This window comes from Artibeus jamaicensis, unplaced genomic scaffold (assembly GCF_021234435.1).
Source record: "Artibeus jamaicensis isolate MK-2021 breed Jamaican fruit bat unplaced genomic scaffold, CSHL_Jam_final contig_233, whole genome shotgun sequence".
Taxonomy (NCBI): Eukaryota; Metazoa; Chordata; class Mammalia; order Chiroptera; family Phyllostomidae; genus Artibeus; species Artibeus jamaicensis.
In genome coordinates this window covers 23,311,774-23,327,340 of record NW_026521486.1, presented here as the reverse complement: position 1 = coordinate 23,327,340, position 15,567 = coordinate 23,311,774, and the positions used below count along the sequence as shown (strand labels likewise).

Below are 15,567 nucleotides of genomic sequence, written 5' to 3'. Positions count from 1 at the left end.
CCTTAATAAAGAGTTTCCCCATAGAAGAAATAAAGTGATTCAAGAAAATTTACCTTTTTATGTATTATAAATTCATATACATTGTCCCTCCTTTCAAACATATGTTTTGAGTTCACCAATAAAATTTTGAATGATTTTTATCTTCATTTAAATAACTGACAAACCAAGAAACTAACCTGAGGTTCGAATCTTTCTAGAATGAGGACAAGGACTTCTGTTTTGTCAATGAGTATCTCTCAGGCACCCAGAACAATGTCCAGCACACGTTAGACACTCTATATATGGTAAAGAACCAAGAGATGAATGTGTGCATATGTTTTTACGACTTACACTAGACCACATCAGTTGGTGCACCAAGCCTATGGGTTAATGGTGCTCTTGATCATGACTGATAATAAATTAGCATGCCTCAGTGGAACAGATTGGAGGGTAAAAAGATGGAGGGAAAGATACCTCTACTTATCCAAAATTCAGTTAAGTCTGCCTAAAGGAGATAAAAAAAAAAAGATGAAGCATGAAGTGAGCATTAATGGTCTACTCAGCCTCGAGTAGGTATGTAACTCATTTAGGATTTGAAAAGGAGGCCTTGGGAGAAATAGTCAGAGATTAATTAGGGCTTTTTTTTTTACTTTGCATTATGATCAAACTGGCCAATTTGGCTTTGTTAAAATAAAATATTTTTATCATTCTACATGAGCTGTGAGAAAAATTAGAAGTTAAGCCACAGGCTGAAAGACAATATTTGTAAAAACATATATAGGATGAGGTATTTGTATCTAAAATACATAATAACCTCATACAACTAAATAAGAGATTCATAACCCAGTTAAAAAACAGGCAAAGTATTAAAGATTTTGTCAAAGGAGATATCTAAATGGCAAATAAGAACATAAAAGACACATAACACAATTAGTCATTAGAGAAATGTAAACTAAAACTGTATGAGAGATCAGCATACTTCTATTGAAATAGCTAAAGAAGAGTCTAACAAAGTGCTGTAGAGTTGTGGCACATCTGAACCTCTGCCACATTGCTGATGGGAACTGGAAATCATATGCCCATTTGGGAATCCAGTTTGACAATATGAATAGACACTTGCCTCATGATGCAGAAATCCCATTTCTGAGAATTTATCCAAGAGAAATAAAACATATGGCCATGGAAAGACTTGTTATCAAATGTGCAAAGCAGATTCATAATAGTCAAACACAGAAAATAGAAGTATCATCAGATTGGTAGATAATATGAGATATAAATAAAAAATGAAAATACTACTCAGTAAGAAAATAGAGTGCACTTGTACTTATATGCACAACTTGGATGAATTTCAAAACCATTGTTAAAAGTGAAATAAGCCAGACACAAACACTATGTATTATCCCATTAATATGAAATTTTAGGAAAGGTAAAACTATATTGGCATAAAGCAAGTGAATTCTTGCTAACAGGCAGGTAAAATATTTTACACATACAGAAGAACTTGTAACTCTTAGATATGTGTTATATGAGAAATCTTTAAGGTACATTGTTAAATATGTGGTACAAAATGATGTGCATATGCTAACATTTTAATAATGAAAATGTATACACCTCTATGTGAGCATATATATAATTTCATTTTTATTTATTTATTTTATTTATTGTCCTGATATATATATATGATTATATATTTTTTCTTTAAAATTTACAGGGCCTGAACCCAAAATACAAATTGAGGTCACATCTTCTGTGTTTAAATATTCATGTTAATAATTAAAACTATCATAATTTTATACTCTGTTCCACACAGATAAATATAACTCCATAACTATGACATTAAAAATATGTAAAAAGAGTTTAGGAATATTGAAGGGAAATGTCTTAACGTCTTTTTTTTTTAACTAAGCAGGAACTCAAGATATGCTTTCTGTATAAAACAAGAATTAGACTTTCAGTGTACCGTTTAAAATTATAGAGGTGACCATTTGGAAAATATATATATGCATATATATGAATTGTACAGAATTTGATAAGAAGACGAAGGATTGGTGCTTCCACTCATCTTCAGTTATCAATAAGGAATTTTAACAGTCAATATATGAAGACTAACATAAGTGTATTGTTACTTTATTAATTACTAGAAAAACTAAGAAGAATATCATGACTTCAGTCTTCATTCTATTTTTGCTTGTTTATTTTATTTTAAACACATTTTATTTCACAGACAATTTTTTTAAACAAAATTTTCCAAGAAATAAAGCAAAACAAATTTCCAGTTTTTTATATACACTACCAGTTAATGAAATATGGTTTTTCTGTTGACGTATTTTGTGATAAAAGGTTGGTAGACTTCTGTTCCAGTATAAGCCCAACCCACATAGCATTGCATCAGATTACCACTAACCAATAATAAAGCACAGAGCAAAATACCTACAAAGTCAGCCAAGAAAAACCACAGGTAGGCTAAACATATTTAAATTCAACAGATAGGAGTATAAGCAAAATTGTATGTATGGATTACTGAAGAAAAATAGTGTTTTATAAAGAAGTTTTGATATATATATTAAATCAATGCTTATTGAGAAACTGAAATGTAGAAAATATCCTAAACATCTTTGTTTCTGGACATGCTATGACTATTCTTCCCTGAAGTTAGAGTGGGGAGTCTGATTTGATGTTATTTCAGAAACTGAAGTGCCAAATAATCCATATTTTTGAAGTGTAACCAAGTAATTCACAGCATTCTGACAAGCCACCAGGTCCTAGGAACACACAATGTTAGTATTCAATTGCCTCTGTCAGGCTTGGGGGGAAAACAAACAACAACAAAAACAGTAATTGCAATGCAAAATGCAAGGTGCTTTAATATATGCATATGAAAGATTATCAGGGAGCCTGTTGGAAAGAAAAGTTTCTAAAGTTTACTGAAGACCTACAAAGCCCTTTCTATTTCCAATGTACATTTTATGTCATCTAAGAGCCTTCCAAATAGAATGGGAAAGTTATGCATTTTTACAAGAGCAACAAACAATATTCAATAAAAAGAATTCATGACTTTCCAGAAGTCAAAAAAAAAAAAAAACCTAGCAGATTGAGCAGATTGTAGACCCAAAATTAGTATCAGGTCATCTGATTCCAAAAGTGTCTCTTTCCAACAGTCCACAAGGCATGTACCAACCACACTGGAAGTATCCAGGTCTCTACCGTTATTGAGCAAAACTTAGGGGATGTTCATGATTCCTTGTACATAATTTTACAAAAATAAATGGATGGATGGCTCTGTACATGTGTGTGAGAACAAAGCACACAGTCTGCACAGAGTTTTGGCTGTCAGATTTGGGCATATTTATCTATATTCAAATGCAGAGAGAAATGCTGACTCTCATCAGGAAGGTGAGTCAGTGATCTAATTAATTTCTGAATTGAAAATATAAAATGTTTAAAACATAATACAGCTTCATACACAAAATTATCTGTGAGGGATGTGTAGTTCTATTTTAGTTCACATATATGCTGTAATTCATAAGTGTATTTTAAAGTGTCACTTTATAGTGTCCCTGATTATGTGGATAGATAGACAGACAGGCAAGCAGATGGAGCTACATTTGACATAAACACCAGGCATCATCATTCTAAGCATTTTCCATGTAGTATCTTATTTGATCATTAACATTCCTACAAGGGAAGGACAGTTTTGCTCTCAATATTACAGGAAAAAAAACTGAGCTGCAGAGAGTTCAGGCAACTTTCTGAAAGCCACACAATAAATTCATCTGGACCTGTACAAAGTGAATATATGTGTGTATAATTATTATTTAGGATTTGTGCATACACTTTCTATAGAAATGAGAAATGAGAGGATTCCAAGAAATAGTAGCATGAATTCTACACTCCACGTGTTAGCACTCGATATGCAATGTAACATGTTTTTTCTTGTCTGAGGATAAAAATATTTTGCTAATTTCTTGACACTCCTTTTATGGATGAGTCAGTTTTTCTTTTCTTTCCCTAAACAAGTCTGTCTAGTATTACCTCTTACCAAAACAAGTATGAATTTGTTCATACTCTCTATGGTTTATCACATTTGCCACAGTCGTCCCAGAACTACATGGCAGCAGGCATGACAGTAAGTTTCACTGGGTGAGTGAGAATAAGGGAGAAGAAATTTTAAAAACCACAGGGCATATTAAGAATGCTGACTTATTTACTTACAGAGGAAAACTACTAAAGTAAGTGAGGCAGGGGAAGCATTTCTGTAAAGTAGTAAAAGATTTAGGAGAAATGTAGAGTATTGTATCTGCAAAGCCAGGGCATGAGCTGTGCATATGAATACATTTGCTGTAAATTTTATGGTATGTGTATTCTATCCCAATATGAGTGTTTTTTCATGTACTTTTATAGAAAAGAAAGAAGCTGGTGGCCACGGTTTTGTACCGTCCTGTAATGAAGAATGTTTTCCCCGTCTCGGCCTGCCCAGCCCAAGGATGGGTAGAAATAGCTAACACCTGGCAGACACGAATAAAGATACATCTAAATAATCGAGCACATGCCCTCTCTTGCAGAATTTTTGGAGCAAGATGGAGAGTACAAGCATTAGCTGTTGCCGGAGGCTGTGGTGATTCTGTGGTGTCACAGGAAAAGTAGTTTAGAGACACTGGCAAAGAGGAGGTCAGCGATAGTGGCAAGATTCGAGTGAAAAGTGGCAAGAGATACTACACTCTCGCAGAGGCAGAGAGCAGGCCAGCTACGGGTCCTTGCTAAGACTGCATATATTTCCTTGGGTTTGGGGGAAGGAGAAGGCTTTCTTTCCAACTATCCAATCTCCTTCTTGGCCTGTCCTGGGTCTGTGCTGGTGCCCTCCCTCTCTCCGATCTGTTTCCCCGACTTTCCCAGGTTAGTGTCCACTTCCTTTTCATGGTCTGGTTTTGGCTCCTACTGCTCTTGCCTCGTAGTTCTGAGTCATCTTTCTGGGCTTCTACCGTGCATGCGCTCAGCGGGAAGTATTTTAGGTAACTTTTTCTCTCTCTCCCAGATAATCCAGAGCAGCAATTTGCGTTGCCCCCTGGGTGGCTGTAAGGTTGTCTTTCCTGGCAAGTTGGCGAAGTAGGATGTAGTCCGGAGCGATGGGTGAGTCTGAAACTGCTGCTTCTCAACGTTATCAGGCCTTGTCTGCTCCCTTCTCCGTGTGAATAACTGACTGCCTGCTCTGACATTACCGCTTCATTATCTGTGATATTTATTTTCCTTATTTCGTTGTTCTTATTAGATACATGGCATCGTATATCTTTGAAAAATCTATTTTCTTTCATCTTAGTTTGTAAATGCTCTGGTGTATTAGTTTACTGGAACTGCCACAAGAAAGCATGATAAACCGGGGAGCTTAAACATTGATTATTTGTTGTGTCACAGTTCTGGAAGCCAGTTGTCTGAAACCGAGGTGTTGGTAAGACTGGCTCCTTGTGAGGGCTGTTAGGAAAGGAAGGGTCGGGTCCAGCCGCTCTCCTTGGCTTGCAGGTGGTTGTCATCCTGTCCATGTGACATTTCGGCCTGCATGCGAGTCTGTCATCAAAGTTTTCCCTTTTTAACCATCATTTAAACATTTTTAAAGTGATAGTTAATATACAATATACAATATTATGTTACTTTCAGGTATACAACATACGGATTCAACATTTATATGCCTTATGAAGTGATCACCGCAACAAGTCTAGTAGCCATCTGTCACCATACATAGTTATTATGATGTTATCGATGCTATTCTCTGTGCTATACTTTATTATTTTATAACTGGAGGTTTGTACTTCTTAATCTCCCTCCTTTTTGACACCCAACCCCCACCCTTTGAGAAACCATTAGAAATATGTAAAAATCAGGGTGATCACTTCCTGAGATACATAAATGCCTAATTACCATGTTGTTGAAAGGAACACAATTCTGCTCTGCCGATGATGCTTTTGGGGATATTGATTTTAAGCTGTTTATTAAGAAACAAAAGACTCAGAAAGAGCCTTTGACCCTCTTTACTTTCTTGCTGAAGAGATTCAGGCACAGAAAACTACTTCAGCAAGGAGAATTTAGAGTGTCGTTTTAGTTTAATCTTAATTAATTGTAATAAACAAGAGGGTTTCAGGCAAATTACCTAGTTACCCACCGTGTCTCATTGTTTCTGCGTTTCCCAGGAAGCACTTTCCTGCGTGTGCTTTCTGCTCTCTCTCGACTGTCTGTAAACGTCTATTCTCGTTTCTCATACCTAACACCCTGTTCCTTTCTCCTTCCTCCAAAATGTCTTACATACCCAGTGTTGCCCCACCATCTAGTGCTACGTCATTAATAGACTTAAAAAGTAAACCACATGATTATTCAATAAATACATATAAAGAATTTGGTGACATTCAGTGTCTAAGATAAACCCTCTTAGGAAACTAAGAATAAAATAATACTTCCTTAAATGGGTAATGTCTTATGTTAAATGTGTACAGCATTTCATGTTGTTTAGTAGTGAAATTTTATGCAGATTTTTTAAAGATTAAGAGCAAACAATAGACCACTGCTCACTGGTACTATTTAACATAGCATAGCATTAATGGTTGTGAGGAGTTGATGCAAGAAAAGTAAAGGGAATAAAAGTTGCTTCTGTTGTTACCTTCCTTTATATAATCAAATTGTCTGACAATATTGCAGATATATTTCTTCTATAAGAATCCTTTTCCCTTTTAGTGTGATCATAAAATGGAAGGAAACCAGAATATATCACCCCGATGTATGCTTTTTGACATAGCAATTATTTTGAGCTGAAGGTTATTAGCAAACAGTAAATGCAGGAGAAACTCGCCCTACCCCTCCCCTGCCCCTTTTCTGCCTCGAGACAAAATATAAATCCTCCCTTTATTGGAGACATACTTTTATCAGCCCAGAGACAGTTTACTTTACTCTGTTTAGTTCCCTCCTGGAAATTTACATTCCTGGAGTTGCCACCTTTGGAAGCCTGAAACTGCTTTTTCTTTGTCCTGTCATTTCTCCACAGATTTATGTGTTTATTTTTGTTGAAAATGCTATATAAGCCAGAGTTCTAAGCCACCACTTTGAAGTCCTCTTCCTTTAGGTTTCTCTCTTGTAATGTGTCCCACCACACCAGTTAATGGCCTGTTTTACTCTTGTCAATCTGTTTTTTGTTCATACCAGCTTGAAATCTAAGAAGATGGGTAAAAGTAAAGACTTGCCTCCCCTACGAAGCCTAGTAAATTTTCTCAGCTTTCACTCACTAGGTCTGCTCTGCTCTTTTTTATTTTTTCTTCAAATCTTCTGACATTTAAATATGTTTGTGTGTGTACACATTATACACACACATTCTTCCTAGATTGCTTCTACATCTGTTAATAATGTATCAGAAAAAATTATCTTAACCAGTAGTAAAATTATTACTGTTTTTTCCTAATCTCCTAACAGTTGCATGAGTACCAAATTCCATCGCCTTTCTAATTCATTCTCCTCACCACAAAATACTGCTTTTATTGACATCCTCTTGCTTGAACGCATTAAATTTCTTCCCCTTATTGCCTACAGTATGAAGAAAACAATTTACCCTACACTTACACTCTTCTGTCATATGATCTTATGACTTTCCCTTTTCCCCTATCTCTCGTTTTTATAAATTGATGTATCTGTTATAACCATTTCTCTGATTATAATCCTTTTTTAAACAAAACTTTTTATCCCCACCGGAGAACATTTTTTTTATTGTTTGTAGAGAGAGAGGAAGGGAGAGAGATAAACATCAATGTGAGAGAGAAACATCAATCGGTTGCTTCCCCTATGCTCCTGGAACAGAGATTGGATGCGCTTGGACCAGAGATTGGACATGCCTGGACCCAGGACCAGACCCAGAACCCAGGTATGTGCCCTGACCGGGAGTGGAACCTACAATGCTTAGGTTACAGGATGATACTCCAACCAACTGAGCCACACTAGCCAGAGCCAATCATAGACCTTTTGATGACCCTTATACTTTCTTGAGTATAATCCCCACTCCTACTGTTTCCACCTTTTGAAATAACTTTGCCTTTCCTCCAGCCTTCCACTAAGTCTAAGTGATCCCCCATCCCATACCACCCTTCTGAACAGCTATACCAATCATTGCCACTTACCTTCTTTGCACTTTGTAAGGCCATTGTATCTTTTATTACTTTAAGAGATAGATGCTTTTAATGAGAGTTTCTTGAGTGATTATTATGGAAAAATAAATGAATAATAAATATCCAGTCTGAGTTCCTCTGGCAATTTTATTATAAATGTTTTATTTTGCAGCTCGCAAGCCAAAAAGCAAATGGATGACTTTTACACTCATCATTTGTATTATTATTCCAGTGGCCTTTATAATAATAGGTGAGTAAATTAATTCATAAACTTTCTGTGGTTATTTATGGTTAGCAGGCCCAAACATTTATATCTCAAGGTCTATCTGGAGTCACTCAGTTCTGGAGCAGTAAATAGGTTTGTAGAGATTTTTCCTCGGGTTCCTATCAGTTCAACAGGTTTTATAGTCATCTTCTCAACTTTATAGAAGTTCTTGATCTTGGAGTAAAATAATCATACATTCTCGGGTGATAATAAGATAATATAAATAACTACTTTTTTAATTGAGAGTACTTTGTGTGAGTTAAAGAGCCTAATGTCAAAAACATTACATTTAATACTTATATTTAATTCTTACAAGACTATGGAATAGGTATAATTATGAAATCCATTTACAGACAGAGAAATAGAGGTCAGAGTGAAAAAGTTACCTCTCACAAATAAATTTCAGAACCAGCATTGTGACTCTTTTGTAATTCCTGGTATTTTAACCATCATGCAACACTCTCTCTATAATTACAGTATGTCTTTACTCTCATTTTTTGGAGCTAGAGTAAGTAATATTACTAATAGTGGTTATATGAAATGTTCATTTATTTCTATCCTATTTTGATGAAAGAAAAAAAATAATAACGTAAGTGATATTTTACAAGATTTTCTCTGTTGGAGTAGATTTGTAAAAAAGAAGATGTTTATTTTCTTCTGGGTGTTCTGGATTCATTTTGTGGAAAGAATTCAAAGCTCAAATTTAATTCCTGAGCTAGGGCCTAATAGTTTTCAGTATATGGACTTGATTGTCCATATATGTGCTTTGCTTAACTTAGCACTTAAGTTAGCACTTAAAGTAACACTTTATATTCTTGATTCTTGTTTCCTTTGTCATTTGCAAGAGTACTAGATATACTTTTTGCTCACAGTTTCCTCTGTCACTGTAGAATCCTAGGAGCTCAGTGTTATCAATATTTAAACATTTATAGAGAAGGGTCTGTATAAGAAGTCTTTATATACACTGATTAATTTAATTTTTTAAAGTGTTGAAACAATATATTTTATTACCTATGGGTAGTAGCCTGGATCCACTATGAGTATTATAAAAACAAACAAACAAACATTGCAGAGTGAGGCAAGAAGGCTTTGGAGTTAGCCCTACATTTGAACATTTACTTGGCTCTTTTTTGAAGATTGTATTTATTTATTTTTGGAGAGGGGGCAGGGAGGTAAAAAGAGAAGGAGAGAAACATCAATGTGAGAGAGAAACATCAATTGATTGCCTCTCACATGCCCTTATCCGGGGACCTGGCCCACAAACCAGGCATGTGCCCTGACCAGGAATTGAACCAGTGACCTTTTGGTTCACAGGATGATACTCAACACGCTGAGCCACACCACTCAGAGCTACTTTGATCTTTCTTTGTCACATTAACTTATTCAAACATTTGGAGGGCAGACACCTTATCTTATTCTCATTACTCGACACCTAACTAAAAACCTAATTAAAGAGTAAATTCTCAAAACGGTGTACATATATTCATTATTATCCCAGTTTCTTTGGCACCGAATATTGTTGAAGTAGGACAAATGTTTCACTAACTCATATTTCAATGACTTGTTATAACTTGTGGTGAGTTTCACTTCTATAACTTTTATAACCTCCTTTGTCTATGACCTCTCATTTCTTCGAGGTAAAATGAAGCCATCATTTGTTACCTAAGTCCTTGAGGTTTAAATTATATTCAGGTCTCTAGGTCCATTCCTTGATTGCTAACTTTTATGAATTCTTTTTGGTAGGATGCCAATAGAGACCATGAGTGGCTAGTGGTTCCATTTCTAAAATAGAAGCCAGGAAAAGAGGCTAAAGTATAGACTACTTGGCCACTAAATGTCTTCCTTGCAGACAGAGGAATTGAATTCATTCACCATTGCATGAATAAAGTTAATTTTATAGGACTCAAACCATGGGAGTAGAAAGTCAAACTGATTCACCAGAATAAGTAGGAACACATTTTAACTTTTTAAAAATGTGATCATTTCTTTCTTTTTTTTCTAGTAATCATGGTATTGCCTTCAAGAAACTCCAAAACTATAATAAATCCCCAAAATATAAAATGTCCGGTAAAATGGATTGAAGTAAGATATAAGTGCTTCTATTTTTCTGATGATACCAGAAACTGGACAGCCAGTAAAACATTTTGCAAGTCACAAAGATCAGAACTTGCTCAGATTGACACACATCAAGACCTGGTAAGAAAAAGGAAAGTTTTCAATCATTTCAGAGCTTAATCTTGTACAAAAAGAGAATAAAAATGGCAAAAGTTAGTATTCAATTATGTAAGTCAGACAATGTTTTAAGCACTGAAACTATAAAAACTCGTGTAATCTTCAACCAATGCCTATGAAGCAAGTATTCAAATATCCCTCTTTTAAAGGCGAGGAAAGTGAAGCACAGAGATGTTATGTAACCTAGTCATTGTCACACAGCCACAGCTTGTTGAACAAGCATTTGAACGCAAGGAAGTTAGCTTGTGATGGTATGTCCTTAATCACAATGCATATTGTTCATATGGCTGAAAGTCTTTGTTCAATGTTCTTAAATTATTAAATAGATTTTTTAAATACTTTCATAGTTGTATTCACTTAAGGATAGTCTGGGAAAATTGAAACATACAAAAGATATGGCTCTTGGAATTTAGAAATGAGAATGCAAACAAAATTCATGAAGAAGATCTATATTTGAAGAAAATGAGAAAATGAATGGAATAAGTGAGAGACAGCAAAGAAAGAGGACTTGGACTCCAAGCGTCAAGATAACTGAGAAAGTTTGTTTGTTTGTAAAGAAAAGCTGGCCGACAGGCCTGTGGTCCAATAGTAAGGATTCCACAGAGAAGAGACTATACTCATCACTCAGTATCTTGTGTTGCAATAAATGATATTCAGAAATTAGCTTCATTTCTGATTCTATGAGAAAACACAACAGTGATGGCATTTTTATTCTAATATCTAGTCAAAGTAGTTTATCACTGACTTTTGCTGTTTTAACACTTACACTTTCAATCAAGTCCTCCAGCCAACAAACCCCACTTCCACGATTTTAAGAGCAAAGCCATGCACAAAACCAAATATGAGCATTAGTTCTCTGTCACCTTTAAAAATCATGCTGTACTAGTTCCTATAAAAACTGCTTAGCTCCTGATTTTGCCACCCAGAGGGATATATTATAATCATTTATTGTCTTTGTCATTAACTCTGTGACTAAAACATACTTATAGTTTATATGTTACAACTAGAAGGATAAGATGTCCAATGTTCTCATCAATTTCCCAGTGGAGACATTGGGGCTACCTTTAAAGATGATTCAAATCAGGGCAGCTCAGAGAGTGTAAGAAGTAAGAGAGCAAAGAAAAAGTCCTCCAGGTAAAACTAAGCTGAGCATTTGTGCTGTTTGTTGCCGTAGAAGCATCGGGGCATGCAAATTAATATATAAATCCTAAAGTCTGACTGGGATGAGAAGCCTGTTTAGCAATGTGCTCTGAACTATTAAATAGAACATGCTGTGATTTTTTAAAGGAATTTTTGAAAAAGCACACAGGAACATTTATGCACTGGATTGGGTTGAGCAGAAAACAAGGAGAGCCTTGGAAATGGACAAATGGCAAAACATTCAGTTCCTGGTGAGTTTCAAATGTGGTAAGGAAGATTTAATCTGGTTGTGAAAAAAAATTAAACCATTTTGTACCATGACATGTGCCCTTACACACTGAAACATACTTTAGAACAACCCATCTTCCTCCTATCTTGCTAAATAACACAGTGAAAATTTCCATTTTATTTTTATTTGCTTCCTGTTTTATTTTTTCACTGTCAAATTTTTGCTAATCAGCACTCATATTACTAATTCAAATTCAACTATTTTGCCAATTTCAAGCCAAAGCACAAACATTTCTTATACCTTTTCTAACTACCTAAATTTATACAAGATCTCTCTGACTTAAATAGAGAACATATAGTTGTTTTTAACTTCCCAAATGTCCATCAAAATCAGTATTATTCACTTAGTTACGAGTCTCTTGAGTGAATGTGGTTTCCTCACTTACTTACCATTTACTTACAAGAACCACACCACTTTCCTTCTGCACACATACAGTCCTGCCTTAATAGTTCATTAAGTGCTAGATAAACATTAAATAAATATTGAAATATGTACCACAGAAAAAATTATGTCTGTTGGAAAAGAGGGAAGTTTCAGTTATCCACACAGCAAATTAATAAAAACAATATTATAGGTAGTCTTTTTAGTTTTTACCTGACTAGGCCGCAAAAGCACCAAATAAATGTAAATCTTATTACTTTCAAAAAGGAACACTGGCCAAAAATAGACCAGGGAACTGCTTTTATTTATTATTTGTTTATTTATTTATTCATGCTCTCAACTACAGTTTATTTTTAATGGTATTCTATATTAGTTTTAGATGTACAGCCTAGTGGATAGACAACCGTGTTTTTACTAAGTGGGCCCGCCGTGTTTCCAGTACCCACGGGGCCCCATACATAGTTATTACAATAGTACTTACTATGTTCCCTACGCTAGAATTTACAGCTCTGTGACTATTGTGTAGCTAGCAGTTCCTATTTTAACCCTTTAACCTTTTTTACCCACACCTCGGGCCCTTGCCCCTTGTCAACCATCAGTCTATGCTCTGTATCTATGAGTTTAAGAAAACTGTTTTTTAAAAGAATTCCAGAGATCTATGGATTTAACAACTCTAGACAGATAGATACATAGATACGTAGGTACATAGATAGGTAAATAGATAAAAGTGGATGTAGGTAAATGTATATAGATGTGAAGATATAATTATATCACTGATTATCAGTGCCCCCCAAATCAATCTTTCTTCCTGTTGTTCTGAATGAGGTTACACATTACACTAATAATAAATAGCTACATTCAGTCTCACAGTCCTTTAAGGTACCAGATATTTTTGTGTGGCATATGGCGATGGGTGAGTATAAAGCTCACTGTTTTGTATGAAAGATTTTAAATCACTCTATTTTTTATTTTATTTTTTATTACAGTTGAAAATGGTTTCCAAACTCATTTTGCTTATTCCTTTTTCAGGTTTGAAATTACTGGGAATGGATATTATGCTTTTCTGAATGCTGATGGAGTGAATAGTTCCAGGGGATTTGAGGACATGAAGTGGATTTGCAGCAAACCTCAATTTTAATAGAGGAAAACATTGGGAAATTGTTAATGAACCCAGCCAGCGGAAGTCCCACCATTTGCCACCATACAGGCAAAACTTTGGAAACAAAGTTTGATAGAAAGGAAAAAAAAGTTTTATTTAATTACCATACAATTTGAAATAAAGGCAGGTTTCTGCCCCAAAACCCATTCCTTTGTTAAAAAATATCCAAGGAAAAATAACACTGCCACCCGCTGCCAGGCCAGACCGGTCCTAGTCTACACCTAGAGTTACCTTTCCCTTTGACAGTGCCATCCTTGGGAAAATACAGGTGGCTGAAACATGCTTCTGGTCGTGGTCTGCTCCAGGTGTCCCTGGGAGCCTGTGCGAGCTGCTCCTTCTTTGGCCGTTGGTCCAGCCCTTGCTCCTGTCTCTTTTGTGTCATCTCACCAGAGCAGCTGTGCTCCTAGCCAGGCAGCTTCCAGACCCCACTGGGCCAGCTGCTGACCAATGCAGCAAATGTGCAGTTGCACTGTCTTGCAGGCCCTGTGCCAGCCACCTAGCCACATGGCTTCCAGAGCCGGCTAGGGCACAAAGCACCAACTGGCTAAGCACCTTCCCACATGTCTGTGCGGTAGGTCCAAGGCCCCACCCAGGCTGTAGCAGGTGGAGCAACAATGGCAGCTCCGCTGCTCACTGGGTCTGTGCTGGAGGAGCGCCTGTGGGCAGCACGCCAGAGGCTGCCGGGACAGCGGGGCTTACTGCCCAGCTGCACAGTACTCAGAGCCCACTGACCTGGGCCTCTTCCCTTCTCTAGTGCCCACTGCACTCCCGGCAGGCTCTGTAGTGCTGGTGAAGGGGTGCTGAGAATGTCCCTGGACCACATAATCTCCTTCTCCTGCCAGCCTGGACACCTGAGCCTCTGCTGGATGACTGGGCCATCAGGGGAGGGGACTGCCAATTGGGTGGTGTTTCCACACACTCTGCTTTTAAAGACTGCCCTCAGAATCCCCCGGGTAGTGGAAGTAGTCATATATGCTTTGCTCTGGTTGCCAGGGCAACATACACTCACATACACTGGTGCTGTCCTCGGCACTTCCCAGCCCCTCCCCCATTTCTGGCAGATGCCCTTCCCCTTACAAAATGACTATGGCGATTTGGAAGATAAAGTGAAAGACTAATGTTGTTTCTTACTGCTTGGTCTGTGAAAGTGAGGCAAGATGAAAAGAATTTGGGAAAACGAACAAGCAGAATGAGGAAGTTGGTGGGACACCAGAGGCACGTAAGCCCTCAGGTTCTCTTATCAGAGCCCCCTACTCCAGGTATGATGAAAAGGCAACAGTTAGGGCAGGAAAAACTCCTTTGGTGGTCACCGAAGTCAACCACAACAAGGACGAGCTATGAACAGATGCAAGAGGAAGGAAACATTGACCAGCAAGAAGGTAAAGCGGAGAGAAATGGTGATGTAGGAGACCTGACTTGGGGTGGTGAACACACAGTACAGTACATAGATGATGGACTGCAGAATTGCACACCTGAAACCTATAAAATTTCATTAACTAACATTACCCAATTTAAGAAAATAAAAATAAAAAATGGCATCATTATAACAAAAACTCGTACCACAAGTAGGAGAGGAATGGGGTGGGTGAATGCCATGGCCCTTCCAGAGCAAACCATTTTAGGAACAAGACCCTCCTCCCAACTAGAAGAGAGAATCAGAATTTGTTGCCGCCAAGTTCAGAAACAACTCACTCTTGTAAACACAAAATCCCAAGAACTGACCCCATCTGGTGCATTTACCCCCCACTCTGGGGGTTCCCAGTCCCAGGCTCAACCTTTGACCCTGTCCCAGAAACGTAAGTTCTACCTAAATAAAAATTGCTTTTCTTCCAACTCAAGCTAGTTTTTTAATTCTTTCTGCCTGAGTCAAGTGCCTTGAGGTCCCAGATGTTGCCAAGGCAGGGCCACATCAGCTCAGAACCAATTTAGTGACAAGAGGAACTGAAAATTGTTGAATAGATGAATGAATGATTATACGCAAAGTCTCATC

General features: G+C 36.9%; 1 protein-coding gene across 4 annotated transcripts; it reads left to right on the top strand.

Annotated features, from left to right (window-relative positions):
- Nucleotides 1–4,058: 4,058 nt before the first annotated feature.
- LOC119065727 (C-type lectin domain family 2 member A-like) lies at nucleotides 4,059–14,138 on the top strand. 4 transcript variants are annotated; one of them, XM_053661994.1, is made up of 8 exons: nucleotides 4,079–4,105; nucleotides 4,542–4,647; nucleotides 5,012–5,106; nucleotides 7,727–7,870; nucleotides 8,284–8,361; nucleotides 10,379–10,572; nucleotides 11,896–11,999; nucleotides 13,448–14,138. In XM_053661994.1, the coding sequence occupies exons 3-8, from the start codon at nucleotides 5,103–5,105 to the stop codon at nucleotides 13,554–13,556; spliced, it is 633 nt and encodes a 210-aa protein (XP_053517969.1). In that variant the 5' UTR covers nucleotides 4,079–4,105; nucleotides 4,542–4,647; nucleotides 5,012–5,102; the 3' UTR covers nucleotides 13,557–14,138. The 4 variants fall into 4 exon arrangements, with proteins under 4 accessions (XP_037023758.2, XP_053517968.1, XP_053517969.1 ...); XM_037167863.2 differs by lacking the exon at nucleotides 4,542–4,647 and having other exon boundaries at nucleotides 4,059–4,105; XM_053661993.1 differs by lacking the exon at nucleotides 4,542–4,647 and having other exon boundaries at nucleotides 4,070–4,119.
- The last annotated feature ends 1,429 nt before the right edge of the window (nucleotides 14,139–15,567 follow it).

What these genes read in the sequence shown, in the direction of transcription:
- LOC119065727 (XM_037167863.2), top strand. An exon ending in TTGACACACATCAAGACCTG is followed by an intron (nt 10,573 to 11,895) that starts GTAAGAAAAAGG and finishes GATTTTTTAAAG; the next exon opens with GAATTTTTGAAAAAGCACAC. An exon ending in GGCAAAACATTCAGTTCCTG is followed by an intron (nt 12,000 to 13,447) that starts GTGAGTTTCAAA and finishes TTCCTTTTTCAG; the next exon opens with GTTTGAAATTACTGGGAATG.